General features: G+C 42.8%; 1 protein-coding gene and 1 pseudogene across 2 annotated transcripts in view; one reads left to right on the forward strand and one right to left on the reverse strand.

The window, feature by feature from the left end:
* Positions 1 to 18,734, reverse strand: part of Samd12 (sterile alpha motif domain containing 12) — a 358,721-nt gene that overhangs the window by 295,720 nt on the left and 44,267 nt on the right. Inside the window, exons 2-3 of one of the 2 annotated variants that reach the window (XM_023703783.1) lie at positions 17,487 to 17,665; positions 14,829 to 14,882 (exon numbers count right to left, since the gene is read on the reverse strand). In XM_023703783.1, coding sequence (XP_023559551.1) covers positions 14,829 to 14,882; positions 17,487 to 17,665 — 233 coding nt within the window. The remainder of the gene's footprint in view (positions 1 to 14,828; positions 14,883 to 17,486; positions 17,666 to 18,734) is intronic. The other variant, XM_023703784.1, reaches the window with a different exon arrangement.
* Positions 615 to 1,416, forward strand: LOC105743865 (annotated as a pseudogene).

The following is an 18,734-nucleotide window of genomic DNA, read 5'->3' on the forward strand; positions in this document are numbered from 1 at the left end:
ACTGGCTACATGTAGAGCTGCTACCGTTCTCTTGGTGCGGGACTTCCAAGAATGTGGCTCCCACCCTCCCTGGAAGCGGGCATGAGCCTCTTGGAAGCTCTTCTAATCTTTGGACATGGAAAACAAAGATGAAACCCATATTTCATATTTACAATTCCCACAGACAGCAAGTCAAAGAAACCTGACACTGTGCTAATTACAAATAAACCTTATTTTTTCAAATTATACAATTATAAACTATATTATAAATTATACCATATAATCATAGACCTTAATTTTTCTTTTTATAGGAATAGCAAGAAATAGGACGCACTATACTTCCTATGTTAGGGTGCAAAATCAAAAACAGTGACAGGAGTAAAAACCAAAAACACATTTAATAAAACCATGAATAATAATATTCTGCCATCTAATTATGCAAATTTAAACTTCTGATAATGCACCGCAATGGTAAATGCTTTCACTTAAGAACACATTTGTAGGAAAAGAACATTGCTGTTTTAAATTACATCTGTGTTGTTCTTCAGCAGGGTCAACTTAAAATAGCAATTAAAATATATAAATGTCCAAGACTTTAGCTTTCATCATTGTCTTAAATCTGTCTTCTTTAATAAATGAAGCCAAGGAGCTGGGAAAATGGAGCAGCTGCCAAGGAGCAGCTTTGGGAGAGTTTCAGAAGAGAGCCGTACCTCGGGCGCAGAGGCAGCACCAAGGAAGCATTTATGACCTTCTACAGTGTGGTAAAACAGAGAAAAGAGATTCAGTTCTAACATCCAAAACTTAGATTGAAAGGTTGACACATTCTGGATCCTCTTACTTCAATTTGAACCCATTTGAGGTTCTTCAGATAGACCCTGAAGTGACAGATGAAGAAATAAAAAAGAGATTTTGTCAGTTGTCCATATTGGTGCACCCTGACAAAAACCAAGACGAAGCTGACAGTGCACAAAAGGCTTTTAAAGCTGTGGACAAAGCTTACAAGTCGCTACTGGATCAGGAACAAAAGAAGAGGGCTCTGGATATAATTCAGGCAGGAAAAGAATACGTGGACACACTGTGAAAGAACAAAAAAAAACAAAGAGGGAAGGAAAACCTACAAATATAGAGGAGGAGGATCCAGAGCTAGTGAAACAAGCTGTGTATAAGCAGACCACAAAACTGTATGCTGAGCTGGAAATTAAAACAAAAGAGAGAGAAGCCAAAGAGATGCATGACAGGGAACAACACCAGAAAGAAGAGATCGAAGCTCAAGAAAAAGCCTAACGAGAAAAAGAGTGGCAGCAAAACTTTGAGGCAAGTCGAGATGGTTGGGCCAACAGCTGGCGAAACTTCCAAACAAATACAAAGGAAAAGAAAGAAAACAAAAATCAGACCTTCCTGAGACCACTAAAAGTGAAAATGGAGCTGTGCAGGTGACCGGCTGGGTCCCAGCCACAGAACCCGGCCCTGGCCCTCCCCTTCCTGCTCTGAAGGCCTCATTCTTTCCTCCCACCCCCACCCAAACCTACAATAGTATTTGCTTCCTAGTCCACTTTGTTTTCAATACAACGTAATATATATCAGAGTAATTCTTTTGTGTTTTGAAAGAAGGGCCTTGGTTTAAAAAAGACCTTCCCCATACCTTACTCCTAGAACCACCAGGATTGGAAGGTGCCACCACCGACGCTGCCTTCTCGTCCCACAGCCTGTAACTTAATGTTCTGTACTCCACTAAATCACAATCTTTAGAAACTTCATGTGTAGTTTGTGGCAATCATCCAATTAAACATACTGCTTACAGTGGTGTTGCTGTGACTTCAGAAACAAAAATAAGAATAACTAAATGAAGCCAAATGCTAAATCGCAACTCTCAACCTGACTAGAGGTAAAAGAAACTAGTGCATTAAAGTTTATGGTTCCAAAGACTACCTGGATAATAAATTTTGTTCAGAAAGCTATAAAATACAACAAAAAAATCCTGCTCAGTTCACAAACACAGGAATCGATACCTAGTAATCAAGTATAAAAGACAAAGATGGACAAAAGTACTGTTAAGTAACCTAAGGGGCAGCAAATTTCTATAAAGAAATCATTCCCTTGGACATTTGGGGATAAATGAAGAATGTCCCCTACTACCATCCATTATAATACACAGTGGGTTTTCTCCTTTATTTTGTGGCAAACTCTTCTGAGATTCTTAAAGAATGCAGCCGTTTTGTCTGCTGCATTGTTTTCTGTGGCCCTCCTACTCAACTGGTCCAGAGAAACTGTCCACCACGAGAGCACAGAGACAAAGACCTGTCCTGGGCACAGAGACAGCCAAGGAGAACAGCAAGAGAAAACAGAAAAGGACATGACAGCCTTGGAAATCACGATTTGAGGCAAGGAGTGGGGAGGGAAGAAGGGCATCTGTGGTGGTTATTTTCAAGACAGAGGATGCTGGAATATGTTTTAGCAACATTTTATAGAAGAAGAAAATGGACACAGAAATGGAGGAAGGGAGGAAAGAAAAGAGGCAGAGAAAGGGGGAGGAAGGAGGAGCTAAGAGAGTGAGCCATGTTCAAAGAACACAAGAGATAAACTTCACAGAGGCTCTTTTGTTTGGAGAAGAGTAGCCAGAGTTAATTTCCATATCCAAGCAGGAAGCTACAGCCAGTTCTACCCTAACCTACTGCTGGCGCTCAAAGGAACTCTGGAAGAAAAGCTGAGAAACCCTGAATCATAGCTAGCCCAAACACAACTTGAATTTAGTTTTTCCCCGCGTGAAAGAAAACCTAAGAAATGATCTATGAACAAAGAAAGTCTCTCCTCATAAACATCTTGGACAACATGTTAAATTGAATACAGAGAAAGAAAAGCCACAGTGCAGAGTGGAAAGTGAAGGTTCTGGCACTTCTGTCTCCATAACTCACTCTTTCCAAGCCCTTCCAAGTCCTCTGGCTTCACTGCCCATCCATATTCTCAGGAGTAAAATGAGAAGGCTGGACAATCGGCCACATCCACCGTGACCACAACCATCCCCTTCCCTTTATTATCTGAGCTTGTTCTCAATACCCACAAGCCTCTCCTTCCTGAGAAAGAGTTGCAAGGTCCAAGGTTCCACAGGGGGCCACCCTGAACAGTATGGCAGACTTGGTCTCCAACTGCCATGACTCACAGAAGTGCTCTAACAAGCACTGCTGTAAATAACCTCAGCGAGCTAAATTCCAGATGTTGCTCATAAATATTAGCCAAGTAAGCCCAAGAGGAGAAGGGGGTCATTCAAGGAGAAGTACTTGTGCTTCTGAAAGTTGATGTGTAAATAGTAAGCAGTGCTTTCCAGATTTACATTCAGGATGGAAAAATAGGTCAGCCTCTCTAAAATGTAATAACTGCTTAAGCAGATTAACCCTTCCCCCATCTGCAACACACACACACAAACACACAAATGACATTGGACAAACACCTTCATCTCCAGCTCTTACCCCTGTTGGAGGCGGTAAGCACTCAGTGATATGCAAGAAAAGAAAGCACAAGCCACATAAAAGGAACACACAGCATCAAAAGCAGGTGGAAACAGCTCCTAATTGCTGTCAACTACATACAAATGCAAAATGGGGCACTAGGGAGATGCAGGCCTCAGCACACTAGACACTGGAAACCAAGGCTGGGACCCAGAAGAAAAGCTTTCAAATATTTAAATGAAAATTTACTTTTAGGTGAGTAGTTCAGACAAAAAAAAAAAAACCACTGATACTTTCTCTGTGTTACAAAGAAACTGACTTTGGAGTGATGGGTAAGCAAGCACATCATTGTTAGGGTTGCTCTTGGCCTGAGGTTCAGCTAAATGCCTGCCTAAGAGTTCGCCCTCTAAGAGCATCAGAAAAAGCACCAGACGCCACCTGCATTAACCCAGTTAGCCAAGACTTCAGTGCAGCTGCGAACATCAATACCACGATCAATGCTCACTTCTTGCTTACACAAAGTATGCTACAAGTCAGCTCAACACTGTTGCCCTCCAAGCCGTGACTTTGTGATCAAACCTTTGTCTTTGAGCTCACCTAGCCACCACACTCCCACCAAGGAGAAAAGTCAGAGGCCTGGGGAAGCAGGTTTCTGCTGGTCCAGTCCCTCATTGCACTATGTCACATTCTCTCCCAGACTACTAGTCTAGAACTAGTCATTCTCAGAGATCAGAAGGAGAAAAGTGGATATCGGTAGATGGAAATAATACTCCCCACGATTCCTCTTTAGGAAATAGTAAGGCTTGAAGCCAAACCCATCATCAGCTGCTTGTCACCAAGAGTGCTGCCTTCCCCTCTTCTGAGTGCCCTGAGCTGTTCTGGCCTCATCTCACTAGATGTGTACAACAGGTCACAGGTCAGTGTGGTTGAGGGCTGGCAACCAAAAGTTAGGCTGAAAGGAGCTGGAAGGAGCTACTGGTCCCCAAGGGTTCCTTCTTGCTATTGCCCTCCAAACTGAACAGTGAGGCCTGGAGCCAGGTGACAGAAGAAAGAGCAGCTTAGGAGAGAGGGGAATGGAAGGGCTGCTGCTCCTAGAGATTCGGGCCTCAGGCAGCACCTTGGTCACTGAGCATTTTATCACATGCACACACAGGATGGCTCCAATCTCTCTTCAGCCAAGACCTCCTCTTGCAACCTGGATTCACAAGTTCAGCAACCTCCTTAACCTCTTCCCTCTGATAACCCAGCAACTATAAAATTAATGTGGTCAAAATGAAATTCATATTCCCCTCACACTTCTCCCCAATGACCTGCTTGCCATCCTGTCAGTTTTCTTCACTCTGATAAATAACAACCATGTCCAGTCAGCTGTTCAAAAAGGAAACATCTATAATTACACCCTGTGCTTTATGGATTATATCTAACTGAATCTTGCCTATTACACCTCCAAAATAAAATTCAAGTTCGTCCTCTTCTCTCCATTTCTATTGGCACCATCCTGGCTTAAGACACCATCACCTTTCAACCGTCTAACCTGCAACAGTCACTGCCCAGAGGCGGCTCCTCGCCTCAACCCTTGCTAGGCTCTAATCAACTCCATGAGGAACAGTTAAGAGTCTTTCCTTTAGAAATCCCTCTCTTATGGAAAACTTTTTACTGACTTTCTGTTGTACTATGTATGAAGGAAGAAACCTCGTGGTCTCTCCAGCATCAACTTGAGATACCTGAAAACGTGCCACGCTGGTTTCCAATGTGTTGTTTACACCTCGAGGTCTTCCTATCAGCTGATCTAGGCACATGGAGTGTACTTGCTCCTAGCCCTCAGCTCGACTGCTCCCTTTTAACATTCAGGTTTCACATCAGAAAATGGCTTTTAAAATGCTTCCTACCCTCTAATATTGTTACTCTATTTTTATTTTCCATCTCAGTTTCTCAGATCTCATTTTCCTCTAAACAAAAATTAGATTTTTTTGCATTACTGTGTTTGAGACCTAATTGCCAGAATTGAGGAGAAACTCCATGCAAGTAGGAGATACTGCTTTCTTGTTCAAAACTGAATCAACAGAAAAGAGGCACACATATAGCTTTGGAATTAGGATACATGTGCTTTTTGTTTTTTGTTTTATTAATTTTAATGAGAAAAAAATTGCAATTGAGTTTCTAAACAGGTTGGTAGGAGAGTTACAACAATTAATACATTGCATATTGTTGTCTTTGTAGTAGTCATTCATAGCACAAGATGCAGACATGATATCCTGTCCAAACACTATTAGTACAAATCTTTCTTCTCACTGAATTTAGAAAAAGTGGCTATATATCTATCCTAACTATTTTGTATATACAGATACAAAATTGTCCTTCATTCATATCTCATTTTTTTGGTCTACTTTTCTCAGAGATGGGTATTCCATTGCCATCCAAATATTGTAGGTACATGAGTTCATCAAAAATATTCCAATATAGTTCAGTAGCTCATAATAGTAGTAGGTTATCCACAGGACTGACAATGTCCAAATCTGTTGACTAGAGCCTTCTACAACTCTGCGTATTAACATGGCTTCACTTTTCATACCTCATTTCTATATTTTTCTACTGGATGGTTAAGACCATGATAAAGCAAGACCTATATATCAAGAAATGTAACTTTTGTATCTGACAAGGTCAGTCAAGTGATGGAAAATACATGTTCCATCTTATGCCTAAGATGACTGATATTCAGACAGATAATGAGGTTAAACCCAACAGCATATATTGTAGGGTAAGAATAAGCTTCTCTTCTGGAGGGTTAACAACCTAAGTTTGAAGACCTAAAATTAGAGAGAAAGAAGGGCCGCAAGGACAACCAACATTTTGGCCCTAGCCTTTCAAGGTCAGTGAGAACTCAGGATATAGGAGAACCTGTACTGTAACATCATTTAACTCAGTTGTGTCCCAAATTTTCTGATCAAGGAGATTATGAAGCCACAGAGGAATGTGATCAGTGATGTAGAGTGTGCCTAAGGAGAGTCACATGGAGAGAAAACATTTTCTCAGGCTTTCACAGACCACAAATTGGTCAAGCAATGGCCATGACTCATCCACATGGCTGACACTGACAAAGGATCTACAAAGTGCGGTACAGGGTTTTAGGATAAGTCCTGAGGATATATGTATTCTTAAGGCCATACTTAACACTGCCATTTATATCATGGAAGCACTGTGTACACCAAGGCCATCAGTACAAGCCACAGAATCCCAGCAGGAACTGGGGGTGAAGAGAGCAGAGCAGAGCCAAACTGTAAGACTGAACATCTGAAAGCGGTACCTTCTAAATAACCTCAGCTGGTCTAAAGCCAGGTTCCTCATTTCCAGATCTATTAATTTTTCAAGAAACTTAAAAATGTGGAGCTTTTAAATGAAAAATGTCTGAGATTTATAGCAATGGAGCATAAAGTATGGTGGAGAAATAAAACAAAACTGTAAGTAGCCAACATGGCATCTTTGAGTGTGTGTGTGTGTGTGTGTGTGTGTGTGTGTGTTTGTGTGTTAGACAGACAGATAAACTTCCAATCCATCTTGCCAAATGTTTTCTAAGCATAATGATGTTGATATCAAGAATAACAGCAGGAAGCTATGTAGTGCTTATTTGGCAGACACTCTATAAGCACTAAATATATAAATTCCAATAATCCTAAAAATAGCCTCACCAGGTACATAGTACTATTATTCCTACTAGACACAAGAAGATGCTGAGACACAGAGGGGCCACTCTGTCATCAGGTGACTCAGCTGGTAAGCGGCAGAGTAGAGCAGGGTTCAGACCCAGGAGTCTATGCTTTTTAGTATGCTATTTACAATGGATTAGAACAGTGAAGTCACATCTCCCCTGTAAAATTTTCTACTGGACAACAAATCCAGGCACTGATGTCTTCTCTATCTTCCTCTGGCCTACACTGGACAGCCCCTAAGAGTCACTACCATCCTTCTTGGTCCAGCACAACATGAGAAAAGGCTGGCACCAGAATCCACCCATCTCAGAAAAGAAAACAGCTACAAGTCAGACACATGAAAAGATGTGAATGTTTAGGAGCTAAACTGCTGAATGTTTAAGGATAAAGAAGCACGAAAGTTCAGTGTTGGTTGTGATATCATGTGAAAGTCTACTATTATATTTGCAGACAATTTTGGTTTGGGCCAGGCCACACATCATTTTAAGTACAAAAACCCTGAATTTGTACCTAATTAGTGATTTTGATCATAAAGTTTATTTACAGATCTTACTACAGTAACATTGTCAACCAAGCAAAAAGGGACTTTGGGTTTTACTGTTGCTATCTAACAATTCCCATTCCAATAAAATTAGGCACTGTACATGTAACATAAGAGTAAAATTCTCCCAGTTTGTGTAAGAATAGAACTCTCTGAGCCAATCAAAGATTAATGTACAGCTATTATTACAAGGACTCATTCAAACAACAAGTAATTGAGTGCTTTGCATGTACTGGGCAGAGCTGTTCATCTTAGGGATCTATCATTGAATGAGCAGTTTGTTCATGCTCTAGTGGAGAAGACACCGAATTAGAGTGAGCTTGATAAATAGGAAAATATTATATGCTGTTTCAGAAAGTGATGAAGGTCTTAGGGGAGAGAACAGAACTGAGTCAGGACGGTGCCTTGGGAGCCAGGCTGTCACATACATGGCCTAGCCTCACAAGCAGAAGATGCAGCACAGGACCTGGAGTAGGGAGGCTGTGCTTGTCCATCCTGGGGAAGGAAGTGGGTTCCACGCAGAAGAGGGAACAGCACAAAGGCTCAGGGGTGGGTAGCTGCCTGCCTGAAGTCAGAAGCAGCAAACAGCACAGTAGCAGTGGACACTGCTGTGCCAAGAACACTCACACAGGGCCTGGAAGGACATGGGAAAGACAGGGGCTTTAATTGAAGGGAAGGGAGTGAGCAGAGGACACTGAGCCCCTGGAGGAGGAAGGACACAGCCAGCTCACAACAAGCACTTTCTGGATGCGGAATGAAGGCTCACATTTTACAATGAATATTAAGAAAATACTCACTCAAAAGAGAAAAAGCAACACAAAGGATAAAGAGCAATACAATGAAGCTTAGTTTAAGAATTATTTTAAAAAGCATCTTCTTCAGGTGCATCCCAAAGCTTGAGCTTATAGAGTTGTTTCAATGAAGTGGCATAGGACATCAACCAAGACAGCAAGTCTACGCATCAAGGTCTTTATTTTAGTTAGTCAGGACTGAACAGGAAGAAAGCTCAACAACTTGGGGGATATCACCATTAGCACTACTGCCATTAAGGTGGACAGAAAAAGTGTATTCTGCTCCTGCACTGACCTCAGAGGAAAGGCAGCATATTTCTAGATCACAAACCTATAATGTGGAAACCCCAGGAGCTGACAGCTCTGAAAAATTATTACCACTATGCTATAACACCAATTTTTAAAATCTGCTTAGTACCACTTTAATTAATTTGAAATAAGTAGGTATTATTAATATTTCAGTTTTTTTACTGTCAGACATTCGTTTTATGGGGATAATATCAACCTCAGCCAAATAATGACTTAACACTCAGACCCTTGACATTTGGCTGAGGTGCACACTCAGTATCTGTCAAGGACTGCTATGTCTCCCACAAGTCTTATGTTGAAGCCCTCACCCTAGCATGAAGTCGGGAGGTATCTGGAGATGGGGTTTTAGGGAGACCAGTGGAGTTACAGAAAGTTATGATGGGACTGGAGATCTTATAAGGACACATGGAGCCAAATCTGTCTGCCACATGTGGGCACGACAAGGAGGTGGGTGGGCAGAGAACACTGCCAGAGTGGGTGTGCCGGGAAACTTAGACTTTGCAGCTTCCTTTGGAACTGTGAGGAGTGATGCCTGCCGAAAGGCAAGTGCACCCAGACCTCCGGCAGCCCCAGCGATGTCTGCTGGGGGCAGGCAGGGCCCAAGGTCTTCACTTCTCCCCATCCCACTGAGTCTTCTGAAAGCTCTGGGAGAAACCACTAAGGATGCTAAGTAGGCAAAGGCACTGACAGCTGTGGGGGAAGCGGGTCACATGAGGCCAAGAGCAGAGTGGAAGCCACAAAAGAGGTCACTGATGTGCTCTGTGGAGAAGGACAGCGTGGGGGCCTGGGTGATGGTGGTGTATGTGGAGCACATATGGACCTTAGAGTACATAGTGGGGGACAACAGAAAAAGGTGACTTGTTGACTGACAACAAATTTATCTACTTGTGTTTTTCATATAACATTATCTACTTTCCCCAATTCAGTTATTATAAAATCTTCCTGTCTCCACTGTGTCAGTTAGTCTTGACTGTCAACTTAACTAGTGGAGAGGTGGCTGCCGTGTACAGACAGGACACTCTCCATGGTGCCCCACCAAGGACTTCACAGTGCAAGGCAATCAGTAGGTGGGCTCAGTTGAAGGCATGACCTTGGGGGCTTTTCAGAACCCTGGTCCCTTCCTGTCTATCTCTTCCCAGAAGCCTCAAAGCAAGCAGCTTTCCTTTGCCACCCTCTCTGCCATGGCATTTCTAACCGGCAGCCAGCCAGCCATAGAGCAATATCTATCAATCTTTGAGCTACAATACGCCTCTCCTTTACATGGTGTCTTTGTACCAGAGATGGGCAACTGACCAGCACCCCATGGCTTGGCGACATCAGGGAGGTCCAGTGCTACTTACTACAAAACTTCTTGATATCTACAAACTTTTGCTAATTTATATCCAAACAGAACATAAACAATGACCATCTGTATATTCCAGAGGAGAAAGAAGAAAGTCAGGTGTTTCTCAAAGTGATGCATAGTGTGCCTTCTCCCAGTTTCCTGCCCTTATGAGAAGTTCATGCTGCTGCTGGTTGCATGGCACCAGCTGTGCAGACCTATGGTTGGCTGTTCCTAGGCCCAGCCCTGGGGAAGTGGCCCTGTGAAGAAAGGCAGATGTCCACCTACACACTGTGCACCATTCATTAGCTAATGAAATGCATCCACATCCTCATGGTCACCAGGGCTATCAATGACCACCACATAGGGCCATTTCTGATCTGGCCTCTTACAGAAAAAGTTTGTAAAGTTCCTGTACTGAACAGCCACCTGAGTCCAAATATTCTTAGTTCAAAAGCAACTACAGTGCTAGATGTTAGATAAAGCAAGACAGAGAAACTCAGGAAGACATACAAAGAATCTTACTAGCTCATGCTTGTAATCCAGGATCCTGGGAGGCTGAGGCAGGATGATGTTCAAGCCCAATCTGGGCACCTTAGTGAGACAGTGAGCTGGGATGTGTAGTCCAGTGGCAAAGCAAGCATGGATTCAGTCCCCCACAGAGAACCTTACTAAACATTTCACAAAGTTTTATGAATGTATATGTGTTAAGAGACAGACAGACAGAGACAGAGACAGAAAATGAACTATCACCTTAGAGAAGATGTGTCTACAAAATTAACAACGCCCCTCCCTGAGAGCCACTAACAGACCTCCTGCTGACACTAACCCTCCTACAAGTACAGGCAAAGACCAAATTGCTTCCCCACCACTGTCTACTGTTGCTCTTCACTGCCTCACTCTCTGTGGTTCTGACATAACTGGGTCCTCAAGCCCTCCCTTCTTTTGGCGGGGTTGGCCAGGGTTCTTACAGTCCTTTTCAGCTGTCCACTGTTCCCTGTCAAGGACTAGAGGTCTCTCCCTCATAACTGCAGACTGAATGCAGGGCTGTCACGAGTGCTACCTATGTTTGTCTCTGTCTTTCTCAGCCCTGGTTGAACGTTTGCCTTCATATAGATAGATGCAAGCAATGCTGGAGTATCTCAGTCAACTCTGAATGTTATGATTTTTTACTGCTTCCAGGGTGAGCGGCTCATGTATGACTCTTCAGAGTTTCTGGCTAGAAAAGACATCAGGGCAGAGTGCTAGCTGACAAGCCATCTAAAATTCAAATGTCCTCTTCAACAAAGGCTTGTCTTTCTAGGTCAGCACAGACAATAAAAGTAGAACTGAGTCCTCTGATCCACTCAAAGTTAGGGGTTTCACCTTAACTGGATGCCAATGTTCATTCTTCACCCCCACAGACACACATTACAGTCTTGGTCCACCAGAAAGGCTCCATGAACCACACAGCTCCAAGCACCAGATGCTTCCTATAGCTGTGTCCACATGGGAGCCTGGAAACACCGTCTTGTATACCACAGACCTATGTTTTGGGGAGACTGTGGCACCACTAGCCTGAAGCTTTGGCAGAAGCCAAGAATCTTGGAGTCTTGCTCCTTTACCTGTTAAACACACAAGATGGTCAGATACTCCCTAGGCTTACTTCTCTGCTGAGTGTATCATTAAATCATGACTTAAATACACCTATTTATTGTCAAGCTTCTCCAGGCATCATATGTTAGAAATAAGGGCTTACATCCTCAAAAGTGAGCTCAGTACAGATCTTCTGAGATCTGGCCATGTGGACAAAGCTGAGAGCCCAGTGCTGCGGGACTCACAGAGTATCAAGTCCTTCCTGCCTATCTCACTTGTTCTGACCCTCATGACAATTTTTCAGGCATTTGCTCATTATACCTCTCATACATTACATCCCTTCCTATCACTGTGATATCATATTGGGCTGGCAGCTTTATTTGGAGATACTTTTGTTCCTTGAGCCAAGAAATACAGATAGCCAAGAATGAGGTCATTCTATCCCCAAACTGCTACAGACTTCCCCGCAGGCAGCTGAGCAATGTAATTTGATCAAGGTTAAGTACAATCCACTCTTCATCTTTTAACCTAAGTTTAAGTTCTTCCAGCTTTCTATTTTAATCCAAGATTAATGGTTCTTGCTCATTTTACAAATGTCTACCAGTTGCCCTGCAGTCAATTCTCATTTATTCGCCTGTGGCTTATCTAAAACATCAGGCTTGCTCGTCCTTCTGCCTCTAGCACCAAGCTCCAGGCCAGCTCCTTTAATTCTGTGCCAAAGAAATACAAACTCAATCTAATATTAGCCTAATGAGAAAAGGCTATCCACTGCCAAAGATGCACATAATGCCTCCCAAAGCCAAGTGGAGGCAATTACTCACTGTTTTAGACGCTGGCATTATTTCCCCTTTATATAATATGGCAATCAAGATTTGCTGGGTTTCTCTGTAAGGAATAAAGAATACATGCAGTGTTTTAACCTCTTCTTTTGCCTAGATGGCCAAATTCTGAGTGTAACAGACTATATTTTCTCTCCAAATAAACAGATTGTTTGTTCATTTAATGTCATGGGAATGAAACATCCTGGATTCAGAGTTGTTAGATTTCAGTTCCATCCTCCTGCAGTGATGAGCCAGAAACCAAATTGGGGGGAGTCATTTCAATTCTTGGGTTTCTCAGCTATAAAATGGAGATGCAGATTTTAGTTATGAAAGGAATGAGGCAGAAATACAAATGTGTGGGACATTCAAAGGGCTCTGACTCCTGAACTAGGGTCATGGCATGGACGCAAGCCATCAGCAGCTTCACAAAAACTTTATTTGAAAAAGCATAAAAATGGGGTGACATGGAGTTTCCTTGTTCTGGAAATTGAGATCTCAATTTTCCAATGCCATGTTTAGGTTACTTTGGATGATACATCCCAGAATTCCCAAGTGGGAAACAGCCCAGATACTGCCTGCTGATGCACTAATTTATTCTATAGCCAGAGTTGCCATGGAAACCCAGATTCCAGCCATCAGAGCATTTAGGACACCAATTCCAAAACAGACTCCTGATCATTCTGACAACTTCTGCTTTTTATGATTGAAGCACTTGTCCAGCCAAGTCCAAGGACAAGAGTCAGAGAAAATGTCAACACAACTTTCATCTTTCATCTTATTCCCACACCCAAAGAACTCTGGGGGGTTAGGTAGGCACTGTCCAAAGAACTTTCTGCCATGACATTCATGTTCATCCTATCCCAAACATGTCCTAGATATATATGGTGACTCCATGCCTAAAATGTGCCTGGCACTTTCATAGAAATGATTTTTAAATTTTATTCAACTTCAATCAAATTAAATAGCTCCATTTGGCCAAAGGCTACCACACTGGCCAATGTCAGTACAAGGTCAGTTCATGCTTTTCACCTTGGCATTTGAATCCCGTACAACTAGGTCCAGCCAAGGACCCTACACTCAATTTCCAAACATAAATGCTGATTCCAAGGTACTATCTCTCCTGCCACACCTTGGCCAAGATATCTGTTCAGGTCTCACTGCTAGGATGCCTTCTTTCTTGGTGGAAGAATGAATGTGTATGAATGCACATACACACATATGACTTTTACCCATACTGCATAGCACAGCTCAGGTTCTGAATGATGTGCTGAAACCCATGCTTGAAGTCTCATCCTTTGCTCCCAAAGAAGCCAGAACAAGTGACCTGGGGGCCGGGTTGTCTGGAGAGGACTTGTCCCACAGGGTCACTTTTCTCAGAAATTTTTCTGTGGAACTACACCTGGTCTGCAAGACCTATGACTTGAGCTTGGGCCCAGAAGTCTAGAACGGTACAAGCGACTGGTGGGAAGAATGCTGAACCTTCTCTGTTGTCAGAGATCCATGCCCACACTCGTGGCAGCTGCACAGGTCCCATGGTGGTGAAGGGGCCAAAGAAGTTGTACCCTTGGATTACATCTGGGCTCCCATGAGATAAAAACGCCATCTCTACTGTATCTCTGGCCTTGTACTGACCTGTGAAGTTAAGCAAGCATAGTTTCTGCATCTTGAACTTCTAATCACAGCTGCTAGAAGCACCATGTACTCTCTGTACAGCTTCCGAAGCACTGATGGCATTCAGCACTGAGAGTGGTTTATCTTTTGCAGATTCACATTTCAACTGTATTCATTCTTTTCAAATAGGCTCAAGGCTGCCCAGTAATAAATCTGAAAAAAACCTGGGCACTCTACTGGTTTTGCTTTGGTCATAAGAGCTATGGGCCATACCTGGCAGATAACATCCTTCCTTCTGAGTTTCTGATGAAGTGGAGATGAGTGGTCTCTGAATCAAAATACTAGGAAATATATTTATATTTTAAAATTCATAGAAAGCCAACTTGAAATCAAGGAATGGAAAGCCCTAGGTATTAGAAAAACCACAGAAGAGGGGTGGCATAGAACTCACTATGGTTGACGGAATCTGAAACAGAAGAAGTGCTGAAGCTGGACATAGCTGCAATCAAAGTGGCTGAGCCCAAGAACCAAAGCGACCCAGACCCAGGTTGATCTTCATGACCAGGTAAAAGCAAACAATAGCAAATTGAAACACTAATGCAACACCTGATCAGAGCCACTGAGTCCTTGAGTTCAAGCCAAGACAAATAGCAAAGTACCTCATCAAGTGATGGCCACAGAGTGGAAAAAAGACTCAACAGCAGCTCTCTACTCTGGCAAATGAACTTACCTGCAATGATGAGAAGCTACAGGAAGAAATTCTACACCCTGGAAGGCACGACACCTACCCAACAAACAGCAAAAGCCATAACTGAGCTAATACAATAAATAGGGAAATCTGAAAAAGGACTTCAATTAGATAGAATTGAAAGAATGCAGATTTAAAAAAAAAAATACAAATAAAATAAATGCTGAAAGTGAAAGCTTCAGATAAAAACTAGTGCTGCAAGTATGAAGTCACAGATACACAGAAGGACATTTTTACACCCACGGGAACATAACACTGGTACCCTGCCCCTGCTGCCTTCCCCACTTAAGATACTGTCCCATTCATTTCTCAGACACGTACATCCAGGCACCCTGCACTCTAAGAAGAAAAACCTGTTCTACTGCATGGGTATGTGCCATTTCTTGAGTCACTATCTTATGGCTCAAGGGCTATTTTCAAAGTATCCTTATTAAAATCAGTGTTATGGTAACCACTCCTATGTAGCCATCTTTGTATATTTGATCATTTCCTTAAGATAACTTCTTTACAGGGATTTACTGACCCCAAAGTATACACATTTAAAATTTTAATAACTAGTAGCAAACTATTCTCCAGAAAAGCTGCATCAATTTACATTACTGAATGGTTTCAACTGCATGCACTTCTAGCCAGAGGTTCTATTGATAAGTTTAGAGTAGATCAAGCTAGCAGAGATTCAATTACCTACACAAGAAAAAAAAATGGCCCAATTGCTCTGGTCTTTTAACTACAACAGAAGAAAAAGTGTAAGTGTGCTAGTGCAGTACAAAGAAAGTGCACATTTTCTGGGGGACATAAGCTGCAGGGTGCAGGGCCCTGCAGTTATCACCAGGGGGTACTTCTGTCTGCCCTATCAACAACTTTGGTCCTCTAGTCCTTTCTGAAAAAGTGGGCAAATACTTTCTCTAAGCTTTACCGAAGGCTCTGGTCTGCTCAACGCTGAGCATGATGCTAATGTGACAACCTCCATACTCTCCTTACTGTTGTCTGGGGCTTTACTTTTGATGGTGGGGACAAACTTGATCTGGTTTCCAACCTGCAGTCTATTCCCGAGGAAAGCCGCACATAGGCTTGGACATTATCAGTGGTGGACAGCATCAGGAAGGCAACTGCAATCAGAATTTTCCTATGTAACCATATTCAAAATAATCCAATTTGTTACAAAAAGATACAATTCAAAAATGTTCAAGTAGAATTAAAATCAGATTAATATGAATAATTCATTTGCTTATTTTCTCACTCTGATGTTTAATATTTCAGCATCCTTTGGGAAAGATCTGACTCAGGCAAACTCTATCTTCCTAGTAAAAGAAGACCTGGAGGCATCTCTTTCCTGGCTCTTTCAAATGCCTAGGTAGAACACAGGTTGACCAAGTTTTGATGTCACACCATGTTCCACTGATTTCCAACTATGCTCCCAAACGAAAAGTGACCAGTCACCAGCCAGTTTCATCCACAGCATGATCTCTCTCCACTAAGCTGTACAAAGGACCTGGAGTACCTTCCTTGCTAATTCTCCATGCAGACACACAGCGAACTGTTCACAGGTTCTTAATTAAGCTAAAACAGTGAAGCAATAATGGTGATTAGTCAAAACTGCAGCTAAAGCAAAAAGGATTCACATTCTAATTTACAAGCCATTATTTGGGGAAGAAGATGAATCAATTGTACAACAGCAAAGTGATCTCCCGAATTAAGGTTTTCAATGGGTGCTTGCACTTGCTTGCAGAGGATCTCATACAATTATTTACTCAACAAACATCTGAAGGGGAATTCTTTTATAGAGAAACACAGTGAGAAACAAACAGCCATCTGAAGGTTAACTCTCTCAAATTCTAACAGACAAACTAAAATGGACATCTTTACTATCACGCACAAGATCCTCATTGATTTCTGAGAAAAATCCTTGAGTTCCAGTTCTATCCTAGCTCCTAAAAAGCAGCTATCCTCTGCAAAAAAATCACTGCCATCAGAAAGCCCCACTTGGGTTATCTTTACTAAAATGTATGCTTAATGGCACCTACACTAGGCTAATAATTAAAAAGGAATAAGTATCCTATAATAAAATAAAGCAGTTTTATCTTCCATTATCTAAGGCCCTGTGTATTATTGTCCTCCTCTTAGGCTGGTTAGAGGGACATAATAAGCCAGTAAATCAAGAATTTTCCAAACAGTACCAAGTATAGACAGCACAAGGGGTCAATTATTATAATTAACAGTATCTATCAGCAGACACACCTCACACTCAAGGTTTGACAAAGGGTGTGCTTCCTCAAGCACAAAATTATGGGACCTGCTTAGCCTGAATGGGGAGAGGGATATGATCTTTTTATAACTTGCATTCTATAGATGAAGATCATGCCACTCAGACAGTTACAGGACTGGCCTGACACTGTGAAGGGTTACCTCCAACTAGGGAGATAAGCCCTTTAGCTTTATGCCTATATCCTACGGTTCAGAGGCACATGATGAGTCTGGCACACAAATGTGTCTCATTCTCATCCAAAGGGAAGGCAGCTCATATTTTCACCTATTCTTAATTACCATGAGGATGATCCAGCAGGAGAGCACAGTCAGCTCCCTGTGGCTGGACCACAACACAGCGCCACCTCCGCCTTGACTAACAGGTTCATCACCCACCTTCACCGTCTCCGCCTCGCCCTGCAGTCGCCTGGGGGTTCCCTTTTGATCTGGCACCTTCTGGAAATTTTTATTCTTAATGGATTGAGAGTCCACAACTTCGCCTTCAATTTGTAGTTGAATTCCTTCAGCATGGGCAGGGTGGTCGATGCCCCGTGGACTCAGACCGCAGTGGAGAGCTGGGAGAGAGGAACACACAGAACTCAGAAAGCACAAACAAGAAGGAAGTCATTTGGTGACAGAAAGCACCTCAGCAGGCCTACGTGGAAGAACATGGCCCCTGTAAATGAAGAAGGAATGCAGCCACCGGAGACAGGCTGGCCAGCGGAGACAGGGGAGTGGGAAGCACTCGGTCTGGGGAAAGAGCTACAAGCACATCCAGGAAGTTATTCGACTCTGAGCAAGTCATTCATCTCTAGACAAGCACACCTCATCGAGCAGCTCTGTTCCTGCCTCCACACATTCCATTATTGCAGGCCCCACAGTTTAATTTAGCCCTATTCGCTCCATGACACTCTGCATAGCATCCATCCCTCAATAGCATCCACTTGCCCCACCACCTTGCAACCATCCAACCAGTGCTCCCTGAACATACCTATGCCTGTGCACTTCTGGGACAGACGCTGCCCTCAGAGCACTCACAAGCTAACAGAAAAGGCCAAAAAAGGAACAGTGATTTAAATCAGTTATCAGTGAGGCAGGGATGAGAAGGAAAACCAGAGTGGAAGATGCAGGAGTCAATGCCAGTGCTTCGATATTGCTGCCTTACTTTCACCACATACTCTAACATGAGTAGCCTACACATAATGTTTACAGTGCAAGTGAGACATGGTGTGTATGCCTGTGAGGCCAGCCCTTTGGGTGGCTGAAGCAGGAGGACTGACAGCTGGAGCCCATCCTGGACAACTCAGTGACTTAATGATACCTGTCTCAAATAAAATTAGTTAGGGACAGATGAGCAATAACACCCCCAGTACTGTCAAAACAAAAAATCTAAATACTTTTCTGGCATATTTATTTGCCAAACATGTACTGAGGCCCACCTATGTACCAGGTACTATCAAAGAAGGAGCAGGGACTGTTACATGTCACACCTACGCAAGCCCTGTGAACCCTGAGTGTGTGTATACCTGAGCATGCACACACAGGAGATGTACGTGTTCTGAGTCTCTGACGGTGAACTGTCTCACACTAGACCTCCATTCCTTCCAATTTAAACTCCCATTCTCAACCCCTTCATCTGGACCC

This window comes from Octodon degus, unplaced genomic scaffold, assembly GCF_000260255.1.
Source record: "Octodon degus isolate 3935 unplaced genomic scaffold, OctDeg1.0 scaffold00179, whole genome shotgun sequence".
Lineage (NCBI taxonomy): Eukaryota > Metazoa > Chordata > Mammalia > Rodentia > Octodontidae > Octodon > Octodon degus.